Source organism: Danio rerio, chromosome 10, assembly GCF_049306965.1.
Source record: "Danio rerio strain Tuebingen ecotype United States chromosome 10, GRCz12tu, whole genome shotgun sequence".
NCBI classification, from domain to species: Eukaryota; Metazoa; Chordata; class Actinopteri; order Cypriniformes; family Danionidae; genus Danio; species Danio rerio.
Window position 1 is genome coordinate 3,938,347 of NC_133185.1, and position 14,258 is coordinate 3,952,604.

Here is a 14,258-nt window from a genome sequence, read left to right on the forward strand (position 1 = left end):
CTTTTAGTAACTTGTATGAGAAGGAGTTAAATCCTGCTGAAGTATTTGCCCTCTCCTGTGGTTTGTAATGTAATGGGCAGCACAAATGTCTTGATACCTCAGGCTGTTGATGTTGATCATCCACTCTGCAGATCTCTCGCACGCCCCCACACTGAATGTAACCCCAAACCATGATTTTTCCTTCACCAAACTTGATTGATTTCTGTAAGAATCTTGGGTCCATGCGGGTTCCAGTAGGTCTTCTGCAGTATTTGTGGCGATTGGGATGCAGTTCAGCAGATGATTCATCTGAAAAATCTACATTCTGCCACTTTTCCAAGTGATCTAATCTAGTAAACTAATAAACTAGTCAAGTTATTATTTGTTGCTCTTACAACTGGGATCGACGACAAGACTTTTGTCAGGCAGTGTACATTTGTATCACAAAAAATACAATTAATCTGCTGAGTTTATTTATACAGAACTGTTACATTTATATACAGTATTTAAGACCAGGTAAATTATAAGTAACTGTAATTAAATGAGGGTTTAGAGTCGAGTTAAGAGTTATATTTTAACTAATTAGACCCGAAACTGCCTACTTTTTACTGTACTCTAGTGTACTTTCAAGTGGTGTTAGTCCAAGGGTGCCCAAACTCAGTCCTGGAGGGCCGGTGTCCTGCAGATTTTAGCTCCAACTTGCCTCAACACACCAGCAAGGATGTTTCTAGAATCTAGAAAGCCTAGAACAGTGGTCACTAAACTTGTTCCTGGAGGGCCGGTGTCCTGCAGATTTTAGCTCCAACCCTAATCAAACACACCTGAACAAGCTAATCAAGGTCTTACTAGGTATACTTGAAACATTCAGGCAGGTGTGTTGAGGCAAGTTGGAGCTAAACCCTGGAGTCACCGGCCCTCCAGGACCAAGTATGGTGACCCCTGGCCTAGAAAGAGCTTGATTAGCTAGCCCAGGTGGGTCTGATTGGCGTTGGAACTAAACTTTGCAGAACACCAGCCTTACAGGACCGAGTTTGGACATGCCTGTTCTAGTCTATCAGTGGTCACCACGATAAATGCTTTGTAAGGATGATTCACTATAAAAGTAATCACAAGGGGGCAGCAGAATCACACAATGCCCCACAATGTTCACTGACAGCCATAATTTTTGCTCAGTATTTCTAATTATAACAAATTACAGCATAATTGGTCATTTCGCTCACACAGAGGCGAATGTGACCTTTTTGAAAATGAATGAGCCGAGGTAAAAGACGGCGATTAGGACAGAGAAAAAGACTTGAATTAAACTGACTGATAGGATTTATGCTAAATCATTTTGTTTCTATGTATGTGTACAGATTATATGTATAAAAATTATTGTTATACTATATAATCCCTTAGGAAAGATAGCAGGCAGAGGGGGTGAATTAAGAAAAAAAACAGTCATCATCATCATCATCATCTTCATCAGGTATGTGCTGTGTAAATGAATTCTGCTCTTTCTCATTGGATCGCAGCGCAATGCTCGGTCAGATAGGAGGGGGGTTGGGGGTTTGGCTTTTCTTCTCCCTAAAGACAGTATTAAAGCATCATTCCTGCATCACTGTGTTGGAGAAAGAGGCACTCACACACACACACACACACACACACATCTTCATCTGTACTGCTGCTGAGCGGAGGAGAGCATCTCATCATCAGGGGCGGTGAGTGACTTGACATCACTGACAGCTTGCATCAACTCTTGCAAAGAGCTCTTTTGATTATTCAACACATAATATTCACATTGTATTATGGAATGATTTATTTTATGAGGCCTATAATAGTTGCTTTCGAACCATGTTGGAGCTCAGGATGTTTGTTGTGTGTGTTTTGATGGGTTATTCGCGTTAAAACTATTGTTTGTCCAATCTTGGACTGGATGTGGCGGCAGCTCTATTATTAGACACGCATTGATGCTTCAGCATGGCAAAGCAACACAGATGGCAGAGACATTCCAGCATGTTGTGCAATTAATGGAACGTGATGGGTTTGTCACTTGCGTTCAGAAATTGATTTAGACTTTGCGTCTTGTGTTTGGAGAGTTTGCTCTTTGATCCAAATGTGATCTTAAAACCATGGTAGTCGACAAATATGCTTTATTTTTTTGGGGGTAAAACAAGATTTTTGAAGCAAAAACAGTCACACTTTACTAAAAGGATTCATTATTTCATGTAATAACTAACATGAGCTGATTATGAACAATTCTTGTTCAGCGTTTATTAATCAGAGTTCAACATAGTTTACTAATGTCTTACTAAAATTAAAATTCAGTCTTGTTAACATTCATTTTCCTTTTGGCTTAGTCCCTTTATTAATCCGGGATCGCCACAGCGGAATGAACCGCCAACTTATCCAGCACATGTTTTGAGGCAGCGGATGCCCTTCCAGCTGCAACCCAAATCTGGGAAACCCATCCATACACACTCATTCATGCTCATACACTACAGACAATTTAGCTTACCCTATTCACCTGTACCGCTTATCTTTGGACTGTGGGGGAAACCGGAGCAAACTCACGCGAACACAGGGAGGACATGCAAACTCCACACAGCCGAGGCTCAAACCTGTGACCTTTTTGCTGTGAAGCGACAGCACTACCTACTGCGCCACTGCATCGCAATCTTGTTAACAGTGCAACCCCAAATCAGAAAAAGTTGTGACCGTATGGAAAACGCAAACAACCAAAGAAAGACTTGCATTTCATTGTAGACAATACAACAAGCATTATTGAATGTGTTCATCATGGTTTTTATAGTTTTATTTGATAAAAATGTGTTCCAATTTTCTTGCAACACGTTTAAAAAAAGCTGTAATAGTGAAGCGTTTACTACTTTGTAATGTTGCCATTCCTTTTCAAAACATTTAAAAGACGTTTAGTGACTGAAAACTTCAAGTGATGACGTGTTTCAGGCGTAATTTTGGGCCATTCTCTCTGCAAACAAGTCTTAAAGTGGGCAACAGTACAGGGTCTTCGTCGTCTTATTTTGCACATTCACATTCTCCATTGGAGACAGGTCGGGTATGCAGGCAGGCCAGTCAAGTACCTCTATCCCCTTTCTTCCCAGCCGAGACTTTGTAATGTGTGCAGGATGTGTTTTTGCGTTGTTTTGTTAAAAATTTTTGGACAGAGTCCAACCCGAAGCTGTTTTTCTCCACAGAACAGCTTATACTGTTACAGCCATTATATAATAAGAGGTTGTTTTTTTCGTTTTGTTTTACTATCAGAATAATTTAGAGAAACGTTTAAGGTTGTTTGGTTTTGTTTTTTTAAATGTAAGTTTTAGTTTTTTAAGTGACATCGATATCCAAGCTGTGTGTTGTCCACAGTGAGTTTACTTAATTTACAAGTTGTGCATTGTGCATAACCAGTTGGCTTTTTATTTAAAGTTGTCACTATTTGAAATGTTGGCTGGAAGTTTGCCTTTCCTCTAGTGTTTTTCACAGTTTTAAGTGTGCCATTATCAATTTTTCTCTTTATGTTTTCCATTGAACATGGCTGAATTTCTTTATACGCAAGTCATCACTGGTGCTTCCGGACCGCACACATTAGATCTTATTAAACTTTTTTCTTTTTCTGAAGGAGGCCTGAATATGTGCGTGCTAGCTATGACGTTAAAATTGGCTCAAAGCCCTGCCCTTAGGCATAAAAAATGTCAAGACGGCTCGGGCTCTAATGACAGACCCTGGATTTTGTACTTGTTGCTGGTAACAGTCTGTATGATCCTTTGATCCTTTTCTTATTTGGTCTGGAGCACACAGTGTCCACCCCCCCCAAAGACCCTGAAATTCTGATAAATCTGACCACAGTACACATTTCCAGTGTGTTGCGGTCCATCCCAGATGCCTCCAAGCCCAGAGACGTCAACGGCGCTTCAGGACACTGTTAGCATAGGGCTTCCTTTTGGCACAGTACAGTTTTAACTGGCATTTGTGGATGTAACTTGGAATGGTGCAGGTCTGAATGACAGGAAATATTTATTTACAATATATATTTACAACTATATTTACAACTGAAATGAAGTGGAGCGGACAAAACATGAACTAATTTGTGTTCGTTTTTGTCTGCAATAAAATAAAAGTACATTTTAAGTAAATTTCAAATAAATATGGACATTAATACTTTTTTTTCGTTTTTTGTTCCAACTTTTTCTGATTTGGGGTTGTTGTTAATGCATGAACTAACAATGAACAACTGTGTTTTGATTATCTAGCGTTAAAAACATGAATAAATACCGTAATTAATGTACTGTTGATTGTTTGTTCATGTAAGTAAATACATTAACTACTACAACCTTATTGTAAAGTGTTACTCAAAAAAAGTGATAGATTTCTGTAGTTTGAAGATGTTTGAGAAAATGTAAGGGGTCACTAACTTTATCAGTTACACTTTTATTTATTTTTTAAAACATTTTTGCTGGACTGTACCTTAAAAATGGTGTGACGCACAAAAAAACTACTCTTATTAGTTATACACAAATGGCGTTAGAGCGATTTATTTTCATTGTTAGACACTTATCTTTATATAATGCTATTTATATTACATGAAATTATGGGTGATATTCTTTTTCTCCTTAAATTGTCAGACTTGTTGGATATTTTCAATTAATTAGGGATGTCACATCAAAGGACAACAAAACTTAACGTGACAATATAATATTCCTAAATTCATGTATGACCGTGACAATGCAACGTCACGTTAACAACCCTTTCCGAGCGCCTCGTAATTTCTAGTATTTAGTGCATAGATTTAAATCGGCTTTGAGTTTGCTTAGCATCGAATGAGACAGCACATCAAATAGTTGCGAACCGCGCAGAGGGCTTTTGAACAACATCCTCAAAAGGCTCATGATGAGTGTGTGTGTGTGTGTTATGTAATGGGAAGTTGAGTCTTTTCTCTCTGGGCCATGCTTTTGTGTGCGAGACAGAGATCCGACGGCATTCAGAGGCAATAAACGTTGCTTGAAAATAAAAAAACTGCATTTATTTACTTGAAGTTTGAGCTCAGAAACCTTTATTGTTTGCATATCAAAGGATCGAAGCATTTCAGATATACTGTGATCACAGACCAACAATTGATATGCATTAATATGGTGCATGCAGTGTATTTGGCCTCAGGGCTGAGGAATAGGTCATGACTGCATCCCATCCAGGTTTCTTATAGGCAATCTCAACTCCCGCTTCAGTAATTCCTCAATGCATCATTGCCTGTTTTGCTCTCAGCTATCATATCTGTACACACAAACCTCCCATAGCATGACTGTTGACACTTTACCAAACTTAAAGGGGACCTATTATGTTTAACAAGATGTAAAATAAGTGTTTGATGTCTCCTAGAGTCTGTATGAGAAGTTTCAGATCAAAATACACCAAGTCAACTTTTAGGCTTTGATCCGAATTTTGATGACCGTCGCTTTAAATTCTGTGCTCTTTTTGAAAGAGGGCGGAGCTACAAATGCCTATGCATCAGCATAGCAGCAGATGTCTCAGAAGAAGGTAGTCTATGGGGACAATGGTGTTCACTTGTGCATCTCTTAACTCCACATAGTCGCTGACGTTTTCTTCAGCATGTGAAAACTCTAATGGCGGACGGCTGCTTCCCACTCAGGGCTGTCTATGCTAATGAGGAAGAGATTATCACTAGTGGGCGGGGCTTTCTCTATCTGATGACACGCACAAAGGGAGAATGTCAATCAAAGGGTTTCTGCAGACTGTTTTTATCAAACGGGATTTTAAAAAATAGAGTTTATACATTTTTATCAGTAGAGGCTGGCTATATTCACAGACTGTTACCACACAGCCTCTTATAAAATACATTTATGCATAATAGGTCCCTTTTAATGGCAGCATTTGTTTTTTGAAAATTAGAAGCATATACTGTTATATGTTTTACAGTTAAATTAATCACAAGTCTGAAGATGAAACCATGGATAACATATGATATTACAGCCTCATCTCACGAGGAAACGACGATTTGTCAAATTAGTGGTTCAGTCAATTAAAAACGTATGATTTTTAAAAGAAGGCGTGGCACCAAACCCCGCCCCTAAACCTGACTGTCATTGGGGGAAGAGCAAATTGAAGTGAATTGTAGGAATGATGGCACCAATTCACTTTGGCCACTTTATTAGGTACACCTTACTAGGATGAGTTGGACCCTCTTTTGCCTTCAGAACTGCCTTAATCCTTCATGGCATAGATTCAACAAGGTACTGGAAATATTCCTGTTGGCTGCACATTTATGATGCTAATCTCCCGCTCCACCACATGCCAAAGGTTCTCTGTTGCTGGTGACTGGAGGCCATTTGAGTACAGTGAACTCATTGTCATGTTCAAGAAACCAGTCTGAGATGATTTGCGTTGTGATGTGGTGTGTTATCCTGCTGGAAGTAGCCATCAGAAGATGGACACACTGTGGTCATAAAGGGATAGAGATGGTCAGCAACAATACTCAGTTCGGCTGTGGCGCTGACACGATGCTCAATTGGTTCTAGCGGGCCCAAAGTGTGCCAAGAAAACATCCCTTAAACCATTTCACCACCACTAGCAGCCTGAACCGTTGATGCAAGGCAGGATGGATCCATGCTTTCATGTTGTTGACGCCAGATTCTGACCCGACCATCCGAATGTGGCAGCAGAAATCGAGACTGATCAGACCAGGCAACGTTTTCCCGGCTGGGTCAGTTGGCATTTCTATGTGGAGTTTGCATGTTCTCACCATGTTGGCATGCGTTTCCTCCAGGTGCTCTGGTCTCCCCCACAGTCCAAACACATGCACTATAGGTGAATTGAATAAACTCAATTGGCCATAGTGTATGAGCGTGTGTGTGTGTGAATGCGTGTGTATGGGTGTTTCCCAGTAATGGGTTGCAGCTGAAAAGGCATCCGCTGCATAAAACATATGCCAGAATATTTGTTGGTTGATTCCGGTGTGGTGACCTCTGAATGGCGCTCGTGAGAAATATTTGACATCTATAAAAGCATACACAGCGCCCTCTGGTGGATTCACAAAAACAAACTGTAAAAAAATGTACCTTCTGCGACGTATTTGGCACTCTACAGAAATGTATATAGGCTCATTCTGAAAACGTAGCCCTATATACATTTTTGGAGATCATGAATTATGTAGCCAGAGGTACCCATGGCTGCATTTCATCTTTAAAACGAACGCTACAGGGTGGTATGACGCCATTCCTTTTCGCACTAACAGCTGAGCTCTTACCTCTGTATAGATGGCTTTTGTCCAGTAGCTCACCATGACGACAGGATTCGAGTCCAGTTAAGAATGGTTTCAGAAAGCAGGTAAGACAAAAACAGAAACCAAAAAATAAAATAAGCAAGTAAAAAAAAAAAACGGGTGAGAATGTGGTAAAATCTGAAAACGTGGTCAAAATCAGGTGAAGGCTTTTCTTTTTTTGGACTGCTTTTTTAAAACTGTCGGTTGGGTTTAGGGAAGTGGTTGAGCTGGTCAATTGGTGCTTATGAAAACACTATTGGTTGGGTCTAGGGAAGAAAGAGGTCAGTCAGTAAATCAGTCAGTCGACAGCGGCCTCTGGTGGATTTACGTAAAAACAGCAGGCATAAATATCACTCACGAGAGAATTTTAAGATCTGAAAAGCGTAAACAGCAGCTTCTAGTGGATTTAAGAAAACAAAAACTGCAAAAAACATTGTTCTTCCCTGGACATATTTGGCACTCTTTAGAAATGTATACAGCGGTATGTTTTCAGAATGAGTTTGGGTTGGCCACTATAGTTGTTTAAGAGGCTCACAGCAAGTTATTACATTAATAATAAGACCAGAAATATGTTTTATGAATATGTAAATAGTGCTTATAGAATGTGTGTTGACATTAAAGTTCAACCGTTCATCTCTAATCAGAACTGCAACGGACCTGAGACCGAGCCTTGAGGTACACCTCTCACTTTGCTGAAGGCTGCGTTCAAAATATCTCCCGCCCGCCGCTTAAAGTCATGTGAAAATAAGGGTAACTCTGTTTGACAGTCCACTGTCGGCTCACACAGCCACGGATTTAACACTCTTCTGCATACGTTTACTCATCAAATGGTGGTAAAGGGATAAACTTGTTGGGGTTCTCCGTAAGCCGGTAAGCCGCTTCTTACCAGTGAAGCTCTCAACGTCTAGAGTAGGTGGATGATCTTGCGTGTGCTGATGCCGGTGTTGTGTGCATTCTGTTGGGAAGAGTGTATGTTGGAGGAATGCGTTAAGTAGGTCAGATAGCGAGTATGAAGGCTTTTGAAAATTTTATGCACGCACTTTTGGTGACAGCATCATGGCGGAAACGTCACATCCTTGCTGCGAAGCGCACTTTAACAATACAAGGTTTCAGTGACATGCTTTATTTTTCATTCCACTTAAGTTAGTTTACCTTTTTGGCTTTGTTCAAATCCATTTTCCAGGTCATTTGGCCTTTTGCTGTGGACATGCACGCGGAAGCACTCACACATGCACACTCTAAAACCCCCTCGAAGGACCACATTTTATTGTGAAGCTAAAATGCCTCGGTTTCTTTTGGCTTCACGTCAATTTGTGGAGCATTTCCGTAGGCTAGTGACGCTTCTCCTGCTCGGCAGCTGCTGATGAATTCCAAGTGACATGGGTTTTTCTCTTGGCAGCGCAGCGAGGCAAACCTGGCATGGTTGTATTCTGGAGCTGCTTGCTGAGCGCGCTTATTTCCTTCCCTCTTAGGAAAGCATCCTAACACCTGATTTATTAGCTGTTTTCTCTGAAGCGTCGATTCACATTTTTGCAAATTACGTCTTTTGGAAGTTTAGATATGACAAATGGGAAATGATCTGAACTACAGGGGGGAAAGTGCATTTTAATGCTCAGCTCCCACACGAGACGCGTGGCTTGATGGGACTTGATGCTAAGTGCGCACAAAAAGATAAAGTCGTGCCAGAATTTGATGGTTTAAAAAAAATCATAACTAATGTTCTTGTTTAAGTTTTGTTGATCAAGCAGCATATTGCGTATAGTGTGATATATTAGCAATGGTGTCAAGTAATAAATAGCACATGCTCAAATTATTATAACTGAGTAGGTTTTCTTTGGAATTATTTTACTTGAGTAAATTTTTAATAATAATAATAATATAATAATAATAATAATAATAATAATAATAATAATATAATAATAATCATAATAATAATAATAATATAATAATATTAATAATAATAATAATAATAATAATAATATAATAATAATCATATAATAATAATAATAATAATAATTATAATAATAATAATAATAATAATTTTTATTTATATAGCGCCTTTCCAGAGCTCAAGGACACTTTACAAGGAATGCAACAAAAAGATAAACAAACATACATGAAGTCAAATATAACAAACTGGAATTACACAAACAAGACCTAAGAGACAAATGAGCAGAGTGGTGGTGGATCAGATAAAGTAGTCAGTTTGGCAGATCAGAAGCGAAGCGTTCAGAAAATAAGTGAGTCTTAAGTAAGGATTTGAATTCAGAGATATCAGCAGAGCGGAGTGAACGTTGTAGAGGAGACAAATGCATGGATGACAGTCTCAGCATCCTTGCTACTGATGAAGGGACGCAGTTGTGAAATGCGACGTAAATGAAAGAATGCAGATTTAGTGACAGATAAAGGGCCCTATCATACACTCGGCGCAGTGTGGCGCAAGGCGCGGCGCAATAGTCTTTTGGTAGTTTCAGCTTGGCGCAAGAGTGGTTTTGAGGCGTTGCGCTACGCTGTTTTAATAGCAAATGCATTAGCGCTCATTTGTGCGTCCATAGGCGTTCTGGTCTAAAAAGGGAGGCGTTCTGAGGCGGACCACTGGCGCGTCGCTATTTTGAGAAACTATAATAGATTTTTCATTAGACCAAAACTAACCCGGTCTAAACTCCAGCGCAGAGTTGCGCCTCGCTAACACACTGCTTTATACACACATACACATACAAGAGAGCAATAGGCAAATATCTTTACATATGAAAAAATGTAAATATTAAGGATATATATAGGATATAATAAGAATGGATATAGAATATAAATATAAAGGATTAAAATATTACAAAACATATTATTTTCTAGCCTACATAAATATGAAAAATCACTGCTTTTATGTCTTCTTCATCTCGGGAGGCTTTTTCAGTTCATTCATAACAATTTGCTTTTGTATAATGTTATTATTATTAGCAGTATTATTTATTATATCCATATTTATATTTGTTTTATTAAAAACAAGCTTAGATTTGCCCACCTGTCAGGTATTAGACCATATGAGGCACAGCATGTGTTTTAGGATATAACTCAGGTTTTTGAGCACATTTTGTTATTATTGTTTATTTATTAATTTGCTGGAAATTAGAACTGAATTTAGAAATAGTTTTGAAATGAATATTTGCGCTTAACAAACAAAATTATTTATTTATAGACTAATTGATGTCTGTGCGTAAAGGTTTCCCTATCCAAGAGCGAAAGTGAAAGTAGATCATTTATCTCTCATTCTCACACAGTAGATGCTCTGTTTAAGTTTTCTGTTAGAAAACTGTAAACTGTGAACTGTTTGCTAGTGAAATGCTCATTTTTTCTACTTAGACTTACTTTGCGTCCTGTAAATAGCGAATGCGCTCTTGGCGCGACGCAGCTGGCTCTTAAAGGGAATGGGAGATGAGGCTCTAATTGGTTTATTCTCAAAACACACCTATAACTCATTAAGAAAATAAACTCAACCCTTTTAGACCATGCGCCACGGCGCAAGGCACATTTCCCGTCCTTAAATCAGCAAAAACGCATTCTGACACGCCCTGAAAGCGTTTGCGCCCTGCGTTTTGCGCTCTGCGCATGGACCGTCAAAATAGAGCCCTTAATGTGAGAATGAAAAGAGAGTGTGGAGTCGAAGATTACATCTAAATTTTTTACAGAAGTAGATGTTTTAATGTGCAAGCCAGCAATCTCACAGGAGAAACTGGTGGAAATATTGCTGGTAAGTGCTGGGGTGCCAATAAAAATTATCTCCGTTTTGTCCATGTTGAGTTTGAGGGAATTTGAGGGAAGCCAATCATTAATATCCTTCACACAAGCAGAGATATTGTCAATTTGGGCGGAGGAGGTAGGTGTACATACAGAGTAAAGTTGAATATCATCTGCATAAAAATGATAGTTAAGACCATGACGTTGTAGAATCAGACCAAGTGGGATTAGGTATATTAAGAACAATAGTGGGCCTAGAACAGATCCCTGGGGAACACCTCGCTTCAGGGGGACATTTTTACCCTCAGCCTGCAGTCACAACTTTACCTGACAAAAATCTTGTCCCCTATCCTAGGACACAATATGCAAACGGCCCCTAAAAGGCCTCCAGCAGTTGATCTACAATTCAATTCAGCTTTATTTTTATAGCGCTTTTACAATGTATATTGTGTCAAAGCAGCTTCACATAGAAGATCATAGTAAATTGAAACAGTGTTGTTCAGTTTTCAGTGTTTAAGCTCAGTTTAGTTTAGCTCAGTTCAGTGTGGTTTAATAATCACTGTTGAGAGTCCAAACACTGAAGAGCAAATCCATCCATGCGCAGCTCTACAGATCCCGAATCATGCCAGTGGCGACAGCGGCGAGGAAAAACCTTCACCAATTGGCGAAAGTGAAGAATTAAAAAAACCTCGTGAGAAACCAGGCTCAGTTGGGCACGACCATTTCTCCTATGGCCGAACGTCTTGTGCAGAGCTGCAGTCTAGGCGCCGGAGGCTGGAGAAAGCTGAACCTCAGCGAAGACTCGACTGTTCCTGGAGCGCTACAGGAATCAGTCTCATGCTTTCCACTCCTCCATGACCACCACAGCAGCTGCTCAGGATACGGCCTGGTCCAGGATTAAGGAAACCTTGGGATCATCTTGTCGCTGGTCTTGCATGGAATCAGTGGCGCTGCATAGTCTGAGCGCTTCGGGATGAGTATCCCCAAGTGGAAATAGAGAATAAAGAGAATAATTAGCGTAGCTGCTGTTCAAAGTGTATATGAATGAGATGCAGAAACCTGCGTGGAGCACATTCATGTATCATGCCGCTAAGTGATGCACTGAGTGTGTGCTTTACTAAAAAGATAGGTCTTTAATCTAGTTTTGAACTGCGAGAGCGTGTCTGAGCCATTATCAGGAAGGCTATTTCCGAGTTTAGGAGCCATAAAGGAGAAGGCTCGACCTCCTATACTCGACTTTGCTATTATAGGTACTAACAGAAGCCCTGAGCTTTGAGATCTTAAAGAGCAGGTTGGATTGTAGCGAGACAGAAGGTTGGTTAGATAAACAGGAGCTCGATTATTAAAAGCTTTATAGGTAAGAAGCAATATTTTAAATTCAATACGAAACTGTACAGGCAGCCAGTGCAAGGAGGATATAATTGGGGTGATATGATCATATTTTCTAGACCTGTAAGAACTCTGGCAGCTGCATTTTGTACTAGCTGAAGTTTGTTAGTAGAGGATGAACAGTGAATTACAGTGATCCAGCCTAGAGGTCATAAAAGCATGGACTAGCTTTTCTGCATCTGAGATGGATTGCATACTTCGTAACCTAGCGATATTTCTCAGATGAAAGAAAGCAGTATCTGTGACTTGGGATATATGATTTTCAAGAGTTAGATTGCTGTTTAATATGACACCCAGACCTTTTATAGTAGAGCTAACGCTAACTTTGTATCCCTCTTATTGTTTTTGTTCTAACCAACACCTCAAATCTACACATTTATATGTCTGTTTTTCACATAAACAAGAATGTTTACTTAACATGTTTCCTGAAATATCTGCAAACACATTACGGTGTTTTTATGCGTAAGAAAAGTTAAGAGCTTACACACAGCACCTTTAAAATAGAGCCCGATGTCTTGCCATGACATTGGTTCCTACATCCAAAATACACACACAAGAGGATAAGTAGCATCCGAATTTTACATCTAAAAACGGGTTGGAGAACAAGGGGGTGAGAAAACAAGTTTGAGCATCACCCAAACAAAATCACTTTACACGATTAAGCTCCAAAATCATCTGTAAATCTTTGTTTGGTCCGCTAATTCTACTTTTATATGATAGCACTGACAAACACGGCGCTTTAATGAGTTTACTCCGGCACATCTCTCTGTTTACCACCCACTCTACGAATAACAGCCCCAATTAATCCAAGCGTCTCATTATTCCACATCTCATTAACCTGCTCATTTTGCGAGGTTACTTACCTTGATGTACTTAAACGCTGGGTTTGGGAAAAGGGGCATGTGAACGAATGGAGCTGGTGTTTTTGCTGCTTGTTGTGGGTCTACAAGCCCCAGGGCGTGTATAAATCACAACACAACAGCTCACTAGAGTGTATTATAGCCAATAATATCAGCCGCACTGAACAGCTGAGGTTATAGATTGTGGATGTGCGCAGGGTTTGTTGGTAAGGTGTGTAAAAGGAGCAGCGTTTGCCTAATTCAGGCGTGCTGACTTCGCTGATCAAAACCGACTCGACGTCACAAATGGCTCATCTGCCTCCAGAGCATGATGATGTGGGATTTAGGTTTTAATATGTAAAACCAGATTACCAAAGAAGCTCTGCTGGATTTCGTTTCGATTAAAGAGAACTTGTTCGCTGCACCTTATGTCACATTTTTGCAAATAAAATAACTGATTTGTTTATGTGTAGAGTTATTGTTGTGCTGTGAATATATGCACATATAGTTGAAGTCACAATTATTCGCCCTCCTGTGATTTTGTTTTCTTTTTCAAATGTTTCCCAATGATGTTTTACAGATTCAGGAATTTTTCACAGTATTTCCGATAATATTTTCTCTTCTGGAGAAAGTCTTTTATGTTTCATTTCAGCTAGAATAAAAGCAATTTTACATTTAAAAAATCATTTTAAGGTCAATATTATTAGCTCTCTTATGCAATATTTTTTTGCTTAAAAAATATTTTTAAAAAAATTAAATTAATCTAAAATATAGATTAAAAACAGCTAAAACAGCAATTAAATGGCCTCCACAGAGTCCAGACCTTAATATTGTATCATAGAGGAATAATAAAAAAATAAAAATAAAAAAATAAATAAAAAAGTCTTTGGCCACTATTACATTTGTCATTTTATTATGATTATTATTATTTATTTATAATATAGTAGAATAATCTCTCGCTCTTCACTTGAACAGTTATGATGTTCATAAATAATTATATTATTTACGAAATTATATGGTATTTATAAACAAAAAAAGCTAAAACAATT

The 14,258-nt window shown here is 39.1% G+C and overlaps 1 protein-coding gene across 5 annotated transcripts in view; it reads left to right on the top strand.

Annotated features, from left to right (window-relative positions):
- The first annotated feature begins 1,175 nt into the window (after positions 1 to 1,175).
- Positions 1,176 to 14,258, top strand: part of rph3aa (rabphilin 3A homolog (mouse), a) — a 53,829-nt gene continuing 40,746 nt past the window's right edge. For 4 of the 5 annotated variants that reach the window (XM_005172601.6, XM_005172603.6, XM_005172602.6 and 1 more), the window contains exon 1: positions 1,576 to 1,679. Coding sequence is in view for 1 of the 5 variants with exons in the window: in XM_073914354.1 (XP_073770455.1) it covers positions 1,231 to 1,240; positions 1,378 to 1,447 (80 nt within the window). In the remaining 4 variants the exon portion in view is untranslated. Of the gene's footprint in view, positions 1,241 to 1,377; positions 1,448 to 1,575; positions 1,680 to 14,258 lie in introns of those variants that run through there. The other variant, XM_073914354.1, reaches the window with a different exon arrangement.